Here is a 15,826-nt window from a genome sequence, read left to right on the forward strand (position 1 = left end):
CAAATCATGCAATTATTCAAAATTTCAAATTTTGCATTATTTAAATCTGCCATAATTGCAACTATTTCGGTGTTTATAGTTTTAAGCACTATTCCACAAATACCGGCCAGTGCAAAAAACATAATCATGCTAAAATTCACGCAGCTCCACCTTCCATTAACAAGCAAATTCATCAAACCAAGATATTCAAACTGAAGTATTTTAATAATTACATTCACAAATGGAGCGAGATACAAAACTATCAAACATAACCAAATTATGAGACTGGCAGTCAAGAGCTTGCAGTTCAATCTCTGAACGATTGAATCCAAACGAGACAAAATTTCGCAGATTTGGCTCACTTTCCAAAAAACGTTGCTTACGGTCAGTAGAACGCAGGACATGGTGAGAATTAAACCAATCAGATGAATTAAGTCTCCGGACCAAAAAATAGGCTTATGAAAATGCCGCAACGATGGATAGTAGCCGACAGTTGCGTAAAGAAAAAGCACAAGAAAGCAATATACTCTTGTTCTCCTTGCAACTGCGAACCCGTTTTTCCACTCGAGTGGCAAAATTCCTGTTAACTTGAAAGCCAGCAACAACGGAACCAGGCATGTGCGCAAAGGGCTCATCCTAACTGACTACTGCTTTTTTACGCGGACCATCGATTTTCTTATAGTGTTTTTTGCCTAATGAAATCGTTATTTTGGGTAATCCAGTTAATGAGTACTTTTGTCTATATGTTCTCCTCTCTTTGTTACATTAGACGACCAAAAATTGAAAAAAATAAATGTATATTTCATTATTGGTTTATTCGATCAATTTTAAAATATAAGCAGTATGAGCGTAAGCTGGGCAAAAATGAGAATGCTAGATTGAGAGATTCTAGATTGATCATTGAGTTAATGAAGAAAGAAACTTGTCAAATAAAATCCTCCATCTCTTTGGATTTTTAAAATTATAAAAAAAATTTACACACTTAATTATTATTATTATTACTTATTCCATAATATAGGTTTAAGTTTTCTTTAACAATTTAGTTTCAAAATTTTCCTGCTTGAATAAAGCATGATTGTAGGGAAAACCAATATATTGACAGTGGCCGATGATGCTGACTGCAATGCGAAATTATTGAAATTGTTTATTAAAAAATAAAAGCTATATTGAAAAACTTACTGCAAGCAAAAGTTCTCTGTTGACGTTGAAAACTCTCATTGCTGAGAAATTAATTTTCTCACACGACACCATAATTAAAAACCTGTGAACCTTTTAATAACGTTTCCTTAAATGAATAATTTAGTTTCTAAAATATTCAAACCAAATCTCTCGTTTCCAAATTTGACTCCATGTTCATACATCTGTTTAAGGTTGCCCTCAATTTGGAGTGCTGTGAAATCAAACTTTATTCAAATGTTTAAGTTTTGTAAATCAATGTACCTACCTGCTTTGAAACAAAGTGGCAGCTTGAAAAGCACAGCATGCATCTGGCCGAGTCCAGCAACATAAAAAGGAAAAACTGCACTACCTTGAATGTAAAATTTGTTCGCTTTCCTGTTATGAAAACTATTTTTGCCATGTGAAAAATTGCCGACTGGATGTACAAGTTGCAGATTAACAAAATCAGCAGTAAATAAGTTCCAAAAAATTCATTTATGATGATGCAAACGTTGCACAGATCTTTGTAACAAGTCATGCAATTATTCAAAATTTCAAATTTGGTCTTATTCGAATGGGCCATAATAGAAACTAATTCGGTGTTCAACGTTTTAAGCACGTTTCCGCAAATACCGGCCAGTGCAAAAAACAGGATTGTGCTAAAATTCACGCAGGTCCACCGTCCATTAAGTAGCAAATACATAAAACCATGAGATTCATGCTGCACGATTTTAAAAATTACATTCACGAAAGGAGCGATATACAAAACGAACAAGCAGAACCAAATTACAAGACTAATAGAAGTGAGCTTGCAGTTCAATCTGCGGACAATCAAATCCAAACCAGTTAAAATGCCACAGATTTTGTCCATGTTCCAAGCAACCTTGCTTAGGGTCAGAAGCACGCAGGACAAGGTGAGAATTATACCAATCAGATGAATTAAGTCGCCGGACCCAAGAATAGCCTTTTGAAAATGTTGCAATGTGGGGTAATAGCCAACAGTTGCGTAAAGAAAAAGCACAAGAAGGCAAAAAAGTCGAGTTCTCCCTGCAACTTCAAACCCTTTTTTCCACTCCAGTGGCAAAACTCCTGTTAACTTGAACGCCAGAAGCATGGGTGCCAGGCATTTGCTTAAAGGGCTCATTTTGATGGCAAACTGAAGTACTTATGTGGCCTTTTTATATAATTTTTGTGTGTGGCTCCACTATTGATTGAAAAACGAAAGTAAAAATGCGTTTTATAAAAATGAATACTTCCATTAGGAATATTGTGCTATTATCGTTTCTTTCCTTTGCGTTTTTTCTGCAGCTAGAAGAAACAAATAATACATTTATATCCAAATAATATTTATTGATCTATCACCAAGGCATATTTTGCCCAATACAACACTTATTCTTAGTATTTGTTATTGTTTATTTGCCTAATTGCTTCAATCAAATTGTTTAAGTTTGTTTTAAAATAATTTTTAGAAAAAATGGCAACACCACTAGAGAAGATTGGAGAAGATTTGCTAAACCTTCCACGATCTTGATTAACAAAATTGAGGGAAAAAAACAAAGATCATTACAAAAAATTAGATAAAATGTTTCATTTATGTACTTTAAAAGATTTTTTCTATAGCTTCTTTTGTTATTTAAATCATATTTTATATCAAATAATTTGAATAGTAACATTTTAAACACTTCGAATTTTTAAGTATGAGCTTTGTATTTGTGTTTTTATTATTCTGGAGATCTAAACTTATTGCGCACTGCAAAATTTTTTTTTCCAAATTTCCTTCCTGTTTTTATTTATACTTTGCAAAAAAGGACTTATTATTATTGTTAATACTTCCAATTGAAAGAAAATACACAAAGGAATTATAATGAACTCATTTTTCGTTTTTTTTTTCTTTCAATTTTTTTCTGATTTTAGAGCACGGCTAATTATGGGCGGAATAATTCATAATTAAAACCCGATTTATAATAAATAAGTAGTGTCTTTCTCGAGGAGAATTCTGAAGTGATCAATTTCTTCTATCAACGTCTAAAAACTTTCATTTGAAGATCCAATCTTGGTTATTCAATCTGGAGCTGCTAAGAAACTCCACCACCCCCAACTATCGCAGAAGTTATTATTATTTTACAATGAGAGGTATCACTTCGGGGTTAGCGGGTGGGAAATCCGTTGGAGCGTGCTTAGGAAACTTCTCTCGCCGCCGCCAGCACTTTCGCGCTCCAAGATAAAATTTGCACCTCGGTTAGAATGCGGCGAACCGTCGCTAATGGGAAGATCGAGCTGCTGCTGAGAGATGAAGTTGGTTCGCACACTGTGCAAATTTTGTTGCGTTGCGAAATACGTACGTGTTTGTACGAACAAATTGAATGCGCCCGCAAACAAAATCGATTTTGCCCGAGAGAATGACTGTGTGCCCAACCGATAATAGCGCCGACTGTGCGTTTCAACCTAAGTGCCCTCACGTGGCACCACGTTTTGCCAGCAAATTGATTTCAATAAATAATAATGAATTTTTCACGAACACGGGAAAAATGGGTTTTATCACCCTATTAGTCTATTTGGTACTCAATGACTAAATTTCAATTATTTATTCTTTTAATTAATCCTCCTTCCTCCAACGATGTTTGAATATATCAGAATTGAAAAATCTTAACAAAAAAAGGTGTGGCAAAAATAAAACCAAAATCATTTTTATTGCAACTTTTTTAAATAGTGTTCGAAACTGATAAAGTTGTTTTTGCTCAATGAAATGAAAAATTTAGCTTAAAACTCCTTTTTCATTCGATTTCATTTTTAATTTATTACTTTGTTTTTGCAAAGTAATAACTGCTGACAAAATTCATATTTAATTGTCCGAACTGGCAGTGAAATAGTGGCCGCAGGGATTGGCACAACAATGCAGCAGGGAAAAAAGTGCGGCCGAAAATAATGTCGACCGCGGCGGCGCCATTCATCGGTGGCTGCCGGCGGTGTATTAAGCGCGCGCAGGTTTGTGCGAATAATTAAAAATGCAGTGCATTGTGTGTGTGAGTGCGCTCAGAGTGTGTTTTGGCTCGGAACAAAGCGGTTATTACGACCGTGGAAATAATTATATTCGTCGTCAGTAGCCCTAAAGCCTGGCTCTTTGTTTGGCCCCGCGCGCATTATTGGACTTGCGAATGAGCATATTTATTGATTGCGTCTGGTCTGTCTGTGCGTTGTTTTAGCAGCTCTCGTCCCGCAAACATCCCCTTTAAGTGGAAACACTCAACTTTCTGACTCTTTTCTCGCGCCTTTGTGTGTGTTTTCATGCTTCGAGCACAATTACAATTGTTGCACACATGAAGGCGTTAATTTGCAAATATATCTTTTCACAAACTCGTCTTAATTATAAAAAAATTGTTTTACTTTTTCCGCGTTGCATTTTGTTTATAATATTCCATTAAAATAATTAAAATTAATAATTTTGGGGCTTATAATTATTTATATTTGGTGTAAAATATCATTCATTTCAATTTTTTAAGAAATGGTCACTGAAAACCAGCTGCATAGCTATTTTTTAATAAAATTCAAATGCCTTATAAAAATTGGCATTGCCGAAAACTAACAATGAAAAATTATTAATTATTCAGTGAGAATTGTCTTTAAAATACGATTGCAGCACTTTAAATCAAAAATTCGTTCTCAACATTGGCATCATCGAAAGGAGACAAAACCTTCAAAATCAGTACATCTCGTGGTTTTTTTAAATGTTTTAATTATTTACAAATATCTTTCACTGCCACTTTAATTTCTTTAATCGCATTTTTCTCAAAAAAAAATTTGCATCATCAATCTGTTATCAATTTCTTTCGAATTTTGACCTTTTCAGTGATTTTATCATAACGTGATCGTCAGTAAAATTATCCTTTCCTTATTTGAAAGTCTTCAATTTAAAAATTAATAATAATTTTGTTTCTTCTTTGCTAATGTCCTTTAATATTTTTTATTGTATTATCCTAACGATTGAAAAAATTAAAATTCCTTTAGTTGAAAAAATCACAGGTCTTACAATATAAGCCAATGTTCAATAAATTTTTCAAGGTGACTCTCAAAAGCTCATAAAGATTTATTTCAATATTTGCTTTCCATGAAAAAGAACCTTTTGTGTGCCTGTTGAAGTACATATTTTTGAATGTTATCAGCCAGTTATCAGGTCATGTGCTGACAGCCTTTTAGTTTGCTCGTTCAAGTCCTGCAAGCGCCAGTTGTCAGATTGAATGGTGCTTGTGACATTAATCTCCATCCTTTCATAAGCTAATTAGCCTTTTTTGCCTGTATGGACTTCAATGAACTTTAGCAGCCGAGTCGCGCGCAGTGTCTCTTTTTCCATAGCGACGCTGGAGAATCAAAACTGATGCAACTTGGTTTCTTTTTTCAGCTTATTCACACAAAAAAATGAGTCACTTCATTATTTGTGAAAAAGAATTGCACTGATCAAAATTTACACAATTTATTTTTTTATAACTGACGTGTTTTGACCTCTCCGTGCCCTTTCGCCGGGTCGAATCGCAGACGGCACCAAATATAACGAAAAGTTGAGATCGTCCTATGCGATATAGGTCGTTCGTTCAAACGAGATTCGCAGATATCACGTGGCCGAAAATAGGAGGGTTAATAAATAATTGATGACACTGGCTGAATTCGCTCCTCTGATGGTGAGCTGGAATTCGTTTTCGCCGGCTAAATATTTCATTACTGCAATTTCGCTCTGACTACACACTAAGACAAGCACCCCTGAAAGTAGACAAGCCCGCCGCACCGTGGGGCAGCATTGAACTCCGCGAATTTTGCCGAGCTCGGCACAGATGGCACTCGGAGGTTGACGGAGGAAAATTTCCAGTTGAGCTCCGAACGCCATGGAAATTAAAATTTTATTCAACAAAACTATAGTAAAATTTTGTCTGTAAGAATAATAAATTTGAACACAAGAAATCCTGACTCCTGTATTTCTGATAAATTTACTATAGATTATCAATAATTTTTGTTTTTAATTTTTTACTTTAACTAAAATGATTATTTATTTTTTATTAATTATATTAAACTCTTCATTCATTACAGACATTAAAGTTATCATAATTTTTGTAACCTATATTCATTTTTTTTTCAACTTAAAGGAATTTAAAATCTCAAAATCATTCATTTTAAAATTATCTAGAAAATAAAATTTTAACTTTTAACCCCTCAGACTGCTCATATCATGGAGTCCTATTTTTTTGAAATTATTAAAAAATTAAAGAATTTTATTTTTGTTTTGAATTAGATAATTATGTTGTATAAATTCCAATCAATTTGATATGAATTTATGCAAATTTTTCACCCCAACAAATGATCGAGAATTTGAATGTAATTGTAAGTGATAGGTGGAGGTGGAGGGCGTAGGCAAGATGTTAATTCGTTGCGGAGGTTTCCGATGATTGTCACATTGTCTTGCGTGTGATTTGTGTTGGGAGGCTTATTTTCGTTCCCATTCCAAAGTACATTCATGAGACAAAGCAAAAAACGAGTGCGCGCTCTACCACCCATGACTGATTTCTGGCTGAGCGATAAACCGTTTCAGCTGCTCAGCCACCTTATCGCGAGAAAATCGGCTCGGAAACCACGACTCCACTGTAAAGTCCGGCAGAATTGTGTTGGAAGGAGAAACAATATAAACACACCTCAACAATAATAACATAAATTCTACACGCATTTGTGGCGTTTCAATCTCCATGCTCAATTAAATTATTACTAGGAAGTGGTTTATTTAAGAATAATCTTTCCTTATATTTGAACGAGGAAAATTGAAAATTTGTAGCTGTTTCAAAAGAAATATTTATAAATGGCAAAATAATATTCGTTCATTTTTGTGAACTATTAAAAAAGTAAATTTTGATGGTTTATTAAATTTTTTTGGAATTTTGGGCTGCTGAAAATAATTTATTCTTTATTACTTTTATCTTTTCTTATCTCTTACGTCATTAATTTGTCTCGCTTTGCGCCCACGCATTTGCAATTTCACGCTCCAAACAGGTGCAAAATGATTCCATTTCTTTCTCGGAGTTCAAAAACACAATTTATTATGCAACCAAAGTTGTATAAAATGTGAAGTTTAGAATTTCTGTCAAGTCTCAATTTCAATCGTTATTGCACGAAAGCAAACCGTGAAAGGCGTTGTTGCTGTTTTTTTGCAAATTTCTGACGGAAATAAATCGGTAACACCGCTACTCGATATGGGTATTATTCAACTCGGCAAAGCTTCACGCGCGGCTTGCTCGTCATCTCCCTCTCTTCACTGCCGCTCTCTGTGAGTCTGAATGAGCGGCAGCGCCGGCTAGTCGACGCCAATCTGTTCGCCAGAGCAGCCAGCTCGAAAAAACGAAATTTCAGTGCTGTGCACCGGACCCGCGTTCCCATTCGTCTCGTTGCAGCTTCCGCTGGATTTTTGCAGCTTCAGAGGAATTTGCTCCAAATTTGTACGTAAAGACCAAATTTCAAAAAATTTTCATTAAAATTAAATTTCATTTTAAACTAAGTAATAAATAATTACTCTTTTATTGAAAGTTTAGAAAAAACGTTTTGCGGTCATTTAAAATTTTATTTTTAATTTACGACCGGAGAGGTAATGGAGCGGCAAAAGTGATTGATTGCCTCCGAGCCAAGGAGGGGTTCGCACTTTTATTTTCTAAAGTGGCGATTTCCGCTGGGAAAGCTCGACTTTGTATGGATGATGACGTCGAATTTAAATTTAGAACGGTGGTGCGCGTGTTATACAAGTAATCGGCGAGCGAAGCATGTCGAAATGTGTGTAACCAAAGGTATACTACCTGGAATGAAGTAAAGGGCATGTATATCGGATGGCATTTATACAGAATTTAATAATAGTTCTCACTTTCTGGTGTCAAATTTCGCGAAGGGGAACTTTATTGCTACTGGAATAGTTTTCCTATGAGAAAAATTGAGACACCCAGATCTTATTATTCAACTCTCCCAAGAGAAAAATTTCAATTAAAATTATTAACTGTGTTGAATAATAAAAATTTCAATAAGCAGCAATTAATTATGTGACAAAATACTAAATATTTATTAATTAAATTATTTTACGTTCTCTTTAAAAAAAAACGAAATTAATTGTATACAGCTTCTTAATTTAACGTTGTATTTAAATAATTAGAATCATTTCAGCTGCAGTTCATTATAATATTTTAAACTGATATTTATTTTTTTCTATAAAATTACAAATTTTTAAATTTTTATAATATTATTATTATTATTAATATTTTGTACTGATGTGGCTGAATGAAAATGATAAAAATTAATTTGAACAAAAATCTAGCTTTTGATAATTATAATTTTACTGAATAAATTAAACTTGATACTTGATATTGTAGTTTTTGCTTGACGGTAAAGCACGTTTCTTGTTGAACAATTTAACCATGGCATGTTATCAAAGATCCGTGAAGCTAATCGTAGATTTTTCACGTGGTGTAACCAGGCCAGCAGATTTGACATAGAAGCAATCTCTTTTTGCCGACCTTTTTGTCCTCTCTTTGCTGCCGGGCCATTGTCGTTCCAGTTCACTGCGGCGATTCCATCTCGTCCGAAAAGTCGTGAGTGCGAGAGAGACTCTTTGAAACGTACCGCACGTGTGAACCTAAAAGTGAGGGCAAAATTTATTCTCACTTTGCAGAATGTACTCGGAAGCGAAATGGCAGAATTATTGCCTCTTACTCGGTATTAAAATGCGATTTACGCGCGGCAGATTTGAATTATAAGAACTCCCTACGCCAGTCTTTAAATTGCAATTTGCAACTGCCAGAGTCGGCAAGACTCATCTTTGACTTTTCAACGAAATTTATTGCAATGAAACCATAAGATAAGAACAACCTACGCCTCCTTTCAAAAGCCTCACCCGTCGTACAAACAGACAATTTATTAATTGTCTTATTTGCTTAAGAGGCGGCGGCTTTTTATTTTTATTTCTCTGCGAGCTCTTCTTCGTTTAATTAATTGCCCACTTTTATCTTTTTTTTTTTTTTTACTGCAAAAGTTAAAGTTAAATAGCGGATTAATTGAAAACCTTCTCTCTGTAATTCTGGCCATTCCAAGTTTCTTCGCACGAAAATAGTTTTCCAGAAGGGTTTCGTTTTGTTCCGAGGGTAACGAAAGAGGCTCTCGGGCGGAATAGGCGCTCTCTTAAAAATGGAGCAGTCTGCTCTCTTTCATTAGCTCCTTTGTTTCTTAATTGCCTTTTGAATGAAAAGATGCGATCTGCAGACTCAGCGCTGCTGACTCGTCCGTCACTATGTGCACAAAGCGACATGCCGCACACCAGACGCTGTGTATATTCTAATGATTTACAAACAAATATGCCACTTTTCCGTCGGCGGCCGAGACGTCATACGGAGCAGACGCGAGAAAAACACGCCGGTAGCACCTGTCTGCTGCCATTTTTTAAGCCAGGATGAAGATTTTTATTTTGAATAATTATATTTAAATTTTTAGATTTTAACTTCCAAATCCCAAATCTTCCAATTTATTTCAGCAAAAGGTTATTTAGAATGTTAATAAAAATATCTAAATTATTAATTGATAAAAAGTCATATTGAGATTTTATTTACAAAGAAACTGAGAATTTGATAGCATTTAATTTTTATTTTTATTACTTGAAAAATTAATTTGCACATTATTTGTTCCTATTTATTCATTATTTTATAGTATTCTTTTAAACAACAAAAGTTTTAACGGTTTTAACCAATCAATCTAATAGTACAGTTGTTTATTCATCCAATTAATACAATGCAATTGTTTAAATACAATTATTGGATAACAATCTATTTGAAAGAAAGTGAATTGTTGAACAAAATAGTGCCATTAATAGCAAAAACTTTGCTCAAACTTCCCAGATTGAAAAGATTCTTTTTTTTAAAGTTGAAATTCTTACTTAAAATTCCAATCTCAATTCTTTTTTTCGTGACTGCTGTGATCCTTTTTCATTGTTATACACCATTTATCATATCCCCATCTAATCATAAAATTCCTATTTCAAACTAAAAATTTTAACACAAATTTCCACTTATTTCGACAGTCGTTCCTGCGTGGGAGCCGCACCTGCCGCGCAAGAAGAAACACCCTGAACTGGCCTATCGAGTCAATGAGTTCATCATGTCCGAAGGCTCCGACGACTCGCTCGACTCAACCGTGGGCTTTGACCGCGCCAGGGTGAGTACCTCACAAGTTCATTCCGCAGTCCCTTGACCCTCTTTTAAAACTCTTTACTCTTTCACCAACTTGATAAAATATATGCCGTCGAGTATATATTATTATTATTAATAGCACCCTCGCTGCGCGCATGACCACCCCAACCCCTAGCTGGCAGAGTATTTTATACAATCAGTCCCCGTAGTTAGTTTTCGAAATCCATCCTTCATCAGCAGGGTGGACTGGAGACGAAGAAAGTCCGCCCTGGTAAAAAAGTAGCCTCATAACCATCGTGTTTGTGTTTTTGGTAGTTTATTATATTTTTTGCTGCATCCCAAAGTTAACGAATCTGGGTCATCTATTAAAACGAAATTCAAACTGAAATATCAAAAATTGGCTCTCTTTTGTTTCTAAATCTCGTGCTAAACAATTTTTTTTGTCTATGCGACGGAAGGTTGAATTTTTAATGGGTCGTCGTCTGTTCTTCTTCTTCTTGCTCTCGTGTCGTTCCCGATTTGGACCAGCAACTTGTTAGCGAGCAAATGCTGAATTATGCAAACGCGATTTACTGCTGCCTCCACGCCCAATGAATCTGCGCGCATCGTCGAGCTCGCTTTGCAACAGCAGGGCAACGAAAGAAGTAAAATTCCACTCGGCAGGCTCTATTTGCTGCCTGCGTGGATTCTGAAGACTCTAGAGTCATTTTTCACGCTCGTGCTACGTGGAAAATTCACTCTGTTATTTTTATTATTTGATGTTACTGTGTGTGTGAGAGAGAAGTTGTGTTAAGGTGGTGAAAATCCAATTTTCAGAATTGAGCAAAATGGCGACTACACTAAAGTGAAAAAATTAGCAATGGTTAAATGTGAAAATTTTGTTATGCAATTATTGGTAATTAAATCTATAGATATATTAAAACTCGGATTAATTGAAGTTTACAAAATTTACTACCAAAATTAGATTAATTTGCAATCAAGCAATTTAAATGACTTGAATTGTTTTCAACTATCAATAGAGCTGAAGTGACTTTTTTACTGTTGCGAGTTTCCTAATTTTTATCTCCTTTCCAGCACAACGCTATCAATTATTGGAAAAATTATGCAAAGTAACATTTAAAATCAATATTAAAGCTATATAATATTTTGATATCAAAAATTCTGCTTTAAAATAATGCGATTAAAATTATGACTAGGACTGCCCTTTTTTTGAGGATTAATCAACATAAGAGCATAGTTTTTTACTTCAGCATGCAACATTAAGCAAGTTAAGTATTTACGACATTGGGGTACCAAAAGCATTATAAATTGTCTCTAATAATCACAAGAATTGACGTCTATTGTTGTAAAGACTTTCAAATAATAAGCTATTTAAGAAAATATTAATTTATTATTACATTCCATGCTGGAATAAAATAAGTTCAAATTTTGAATGTATAATTAATTTGAACAAAAATCTTAAATCTATATAATCTTAAATTTATAGAACTCAACCGTTCAAAATTTTTGAACAATTATTTTTTTTCCAAACAAAATCAAAAGAGAATCTTGTTTGTTTATTTATTATTGTTCTAATTTTTTACCGTTGATAGTTAGGTAAAGACATTACAAAGTTTTCAAGCATTTGTAGAGTCTAGACAAACTAATGGACTGATCAACAGTTGGAACAAAGGGCAGGGGTGAGATAATGACAAATCAGTTTTTCCTTTTTTTATTTAAAAGATATAACTTTAAATTATTAGAACTATTTAACTAATTTAGTAAAGGGAAATTTCCGTAAGCAATTTTAAGTCATATTTAAAAAATAATTAAATGATGCAAAAATTGCACCGCGAACGTCCATTTTGTGAGGGATGTTGGCAGTCTGCAATTAATTGCACGCATGAAAGGCAAACCCCATCTTCTTTCGTGTAATTATATACATCATATTGTGTGTATGCGTGTCGTGTCTGGCTGGTGGAGTAAGCAAAAGGGGGTCGAGTGGGGGCCCCATTGAGTGGGCGAGGGGGCGTCGTCCGGGGCTGCGAGTGCGCGTGATTGCCGGCGATGAGGGATCGATCCTGGAGCCGAAAGAGTCTGGCTGGCCCTGCTGGCAGCCGCCGCAGCAGTTTCTCTCCAGCATCTCGATCTACCATGGACGTCCACCAGCAGCCCTTCTACCGGAACGCCAGCAACCTGAACAGCATCCTGTTGTCGGCCGACCTCATCAACAACAACAGCAGCAACAACAACACCAGCAGTAGCACCGAGGATGACTCGGAAAATGACAACAACACGGGCTGGAACCGTCGGCATCCGTTGGCCCACCAGTTCTCGGCCGAGGGCCACCTGCTCCTCTGTCTGCGCCGATTCCACCAGCAACGCCACCAGGTACCCTTTGACAGGGCACACGTCGGCAGGACGACGATGGAGGGGAGTAAAAAATGTGAAACAAATTTGCAGAAATTCATTCAAATTCATTCAATTTGGGCTTTTTTTAATTCTCATAAATATATCGATTCAGAACTTTTTGTTTAAAAGCGTAATTATCATGAATATTTCTAATTTTATAATTACTAAAAAAATCATTTACCATCTTCCATTTGTTTTAAAGAAATTAATTTTTATAATGTTAACGTGTAATTATAAAATCGGTGCAGGTTTTTCGATTTTTTAATCTTTTCTTCTTATAAATTTCAAATTTGACTCAGTTTTTCAACCCTTCAATCTGAACTATGCCTTCGTGATTTGTACTGCATAAAATGTACATATTGAAAGAGTTGAATTCCGGCAGTGAAGTGGTTCTCTCTGTCAGCAATTTAATCTTTTTTTTTTCTCCGCGCCACCATCTCGAGATATTCATTCGTAAATTAACGAGCAGATCGACTATCCGCTTTGTAGCCCTCTCGACTCGCGGCGCAGACAATTAAATGAAAGTTTGATTCGCCCATCCGCGCGGAACGCAGAGCGAAATTGGATCAAATCGATCGTCGCAACTTCTGCAAGCCGCCCGACGCAGATGTCGGCCGAGTTGCATAATCCATCCTGTCTCCCTGTGGGAACGCTTAGTTTTTACGGCCTTTCAACTTTTTACAACGTGTTGAAAGAAAGAAAAATAAAGAAAAGTAGCCGAAAGGAGGAGGAGTCGGCGAGGTTCGGTTTATTGCTTTTCCCATTAGACCAATTGGGCGAAATTCCTCGGCGGATTCCTCGACTCGGAGGAATGCGAAGGTTGGGTTAAGTTGGTATTTGGGGAATTGATGGGATAAAAAAGGAAGGATTTATTTTAAAGGGGCTGATACCATTCAGAAAATTATATTTGGTTTGTGTAAGTTAATATTTTCAAAATTTGGAAAAATAAATAAATAAATAGAGTTATAATATTTAAATGTAGATTTATGCTAATTTTTAATATGAAATTGTATTAAATGATGTATTTGTGCAGAGCTTTGTAATATTTCAAAAAAAAAAAATTAAAAATGATTTTAAATAAAAATATTTTTTGTTATTCTTATGCTCAGATCTATCAGAATCTAAATAATACAATTTCATCTTTTTTTAAACCATTGAAAAAAAATTAATTAATTTTATTAATTAATATTAATAAAGGAGAAATTAATTTTTTTACCATCTTAATTTGGGCTGACAATTGGCCGTTAACGCCGGTCATTTAGTGGGGCCACCGCACATTCAAGACGTCGGGAAAGCAATTTCCAAGCCGATCTGATTAGCCGGCAAAGAAAGTTGAGGCCGCCGTGCTTTCGAATGCAAATGAGCCGCCGAAGGGGAAGGGCAGATAAAACAACGCGGCGTGCCGCACAGGTTTCCACAATAAGTCCCAGTCAGTTCCCAAGTCAAATTGCTGCAGTGCGCACCTTGCCTTTCGTTCTTTTCGTCCCTCGTTAATTTTCCTTGTCCGACGAGTTCCAACAATGGCTCTGCTCGGCTTCTTGGAAAGTGGGCACAACGCATTCTCGACGCGAGTGAGTAGTAATTGTTGTTGTGCGCGAAAAACTGGGGCAGCGCAAACAATGTGCTAGATAATGTGCGCCGCGTTTCGCTGCGAGAGAGTGCAAAGCAGCACCGAAAACGATCGATTGGGCGCGGAAAATTCGCACGATAACATTTAATAACGTCACAAAACTTGCATAGTAACAAAAATGATTGGCTCTAATTGAAAAACAACTCTATTATTTTAAATTTTAAGAGGATTTTTTGAAAGAAAAAAAACAAATTTTAAAATTATAATTAAGGAATAACCTATTGAGAAAGAAATAAAATTTCTGAATTTATTTAATTTTAAAAAATGGCAAAAAATTTAATTTCAATCGATACATACGCAGACTGATTGTTTTGTGATTATTTAAGGTTTGTTTTGAACTAACGTGAATAAAATTTAGCCTTGTTGAAAATAATTATTTCATCTTAAAAATCATTGAAGTACTAAATGTTTTTTTTTTTAAATATTGTTATTTTTATTCCTTAAATAAATTTTTAGGATGAAGGCAATTCTAGTTTTTTCCATACAAAACAATTATTAAAATTTGAAAGTAATTTATTGCAATTAAACAGCTTCAAACTATATTCAATTTTGATTTTTTTTTTGGGAAAATAATTTTTGTTGAAAAAAATTTCTCGCCACTTAATTTTGGCGTGTAAATAAATTTTGCCGTGCAGGCCCTGTCGAATTTTATTGGTCAAAAGCCGCAGTGCTGCTCGCCCGCGTAACCCACATTCTGTTTCTGCCAAAGGACTGCTTTTCGTCGTCAGCCTCGTCCTTGTCTCTGCCGTCGTGAGAACCGAATATATTTTATCATTTAGTTTCGCGTACAGTCTTTTGACGTGAAAAAGCCCGAGTAATGGAAAGACATTCCCCACGCCGACCAGCAGTTTCTCTCCCTTTATTTTTTTATTATTATTATTCCATGGCACGCTTTTTTATTCTTATTGTATACAGAGGGGATCAAAAAACAAAATAGAAAAAGCACAGCTGAAGTTCCGCAATAATTATTACACAAACTCAGTTTTGTATTCCAAGCATGCAAATTTTAAAATTTCTCACAAGCGCATGCGATTCTGAAATAAATCATCTGTCGGAGCATCAGAATTTTTATCCTAGTTTATGATTTATTTTTGAACCATAGTTTTTACATATATTATACGAATGCAGAACGTTTTATAAATAGTTACGTATATAAATATTTCCACACCGCTTTTCTCTGCAGCATGCCTTTCTTGATACGTTTTTGACTGACACACTACTTGCGTGTACAGAAATCCAGGTGACTTTCAGTTTTTACAGATAAGCGTGCGTTCAACTGTTTCACGCTGTTTTTTGTTAATGCAGGTTGGAAAAATAAATACACATGATTTTTTTTAAATAATTAATTTTATCAATTCAATGAACCAACCAGGCCGAGATTTAATTGAAAAGTCATATCAAATAATTTTATAAACGTACTATTCGGTTTCCCGAGACGACGGCCAAAATTTACGCCACGGCATGAAGGCAATCGTTG

At 35.2% G+C, this 15,826-nt stretch overlaps 1 protein-coding gene across 11 annotated transcripts in view; it reads left to right on the top strand.

The window, feature by feature from the left end:
- LOC132205568 (serine/arginine repetitive matrix protein 1) overlaps positions 1 to 15,826 on the top strand; it is a 49,510-nt gene that overhangs the window by 17,358 nt on the left and 16,326 nt on the right. For 8 of the 11 annotated variants that reach the window (XM_059634673.1, XM_059634675.1, XM_059634668.1 and 5 more), the window contains exon 4: positions 10,220 to 10,353. In XM_059634673.1, the coding sequence (XP_059490656.1) occupies positions 10,220 to 10,353 (134 nt within the window). Of the gene's footprint in view, positions 1 to 7,154; positions 7,608 to 10,219; positions 10,354 to 12,371; positions 12,699 to 13,950; positions 14,291 to 15,826 lie in introns of those variants that run through there. The other 3 variants (XM_059634677.1, XM_059634669.1, XM_059634678.1) reach the window with 3 other exon arrangements.

This window comes from Neocloeon triangulifer, unplaced genomic scaffold, assembly GCF_031216515.1.
Source record: "Neocloeon triangulifer isolate White Clay Creek 2 clone unplaced genomic scaffold, ASM3121651v1 ptg000003l, whole genome shotgun sequence".
Taxonomy (NCBI): domain Eukaryota; kingdom Metazoa; phylum Arthropoda; class Insecta; order Ephemeroptera; family Baetidae; genus Neocloeon; species Neocloeon triangulifer.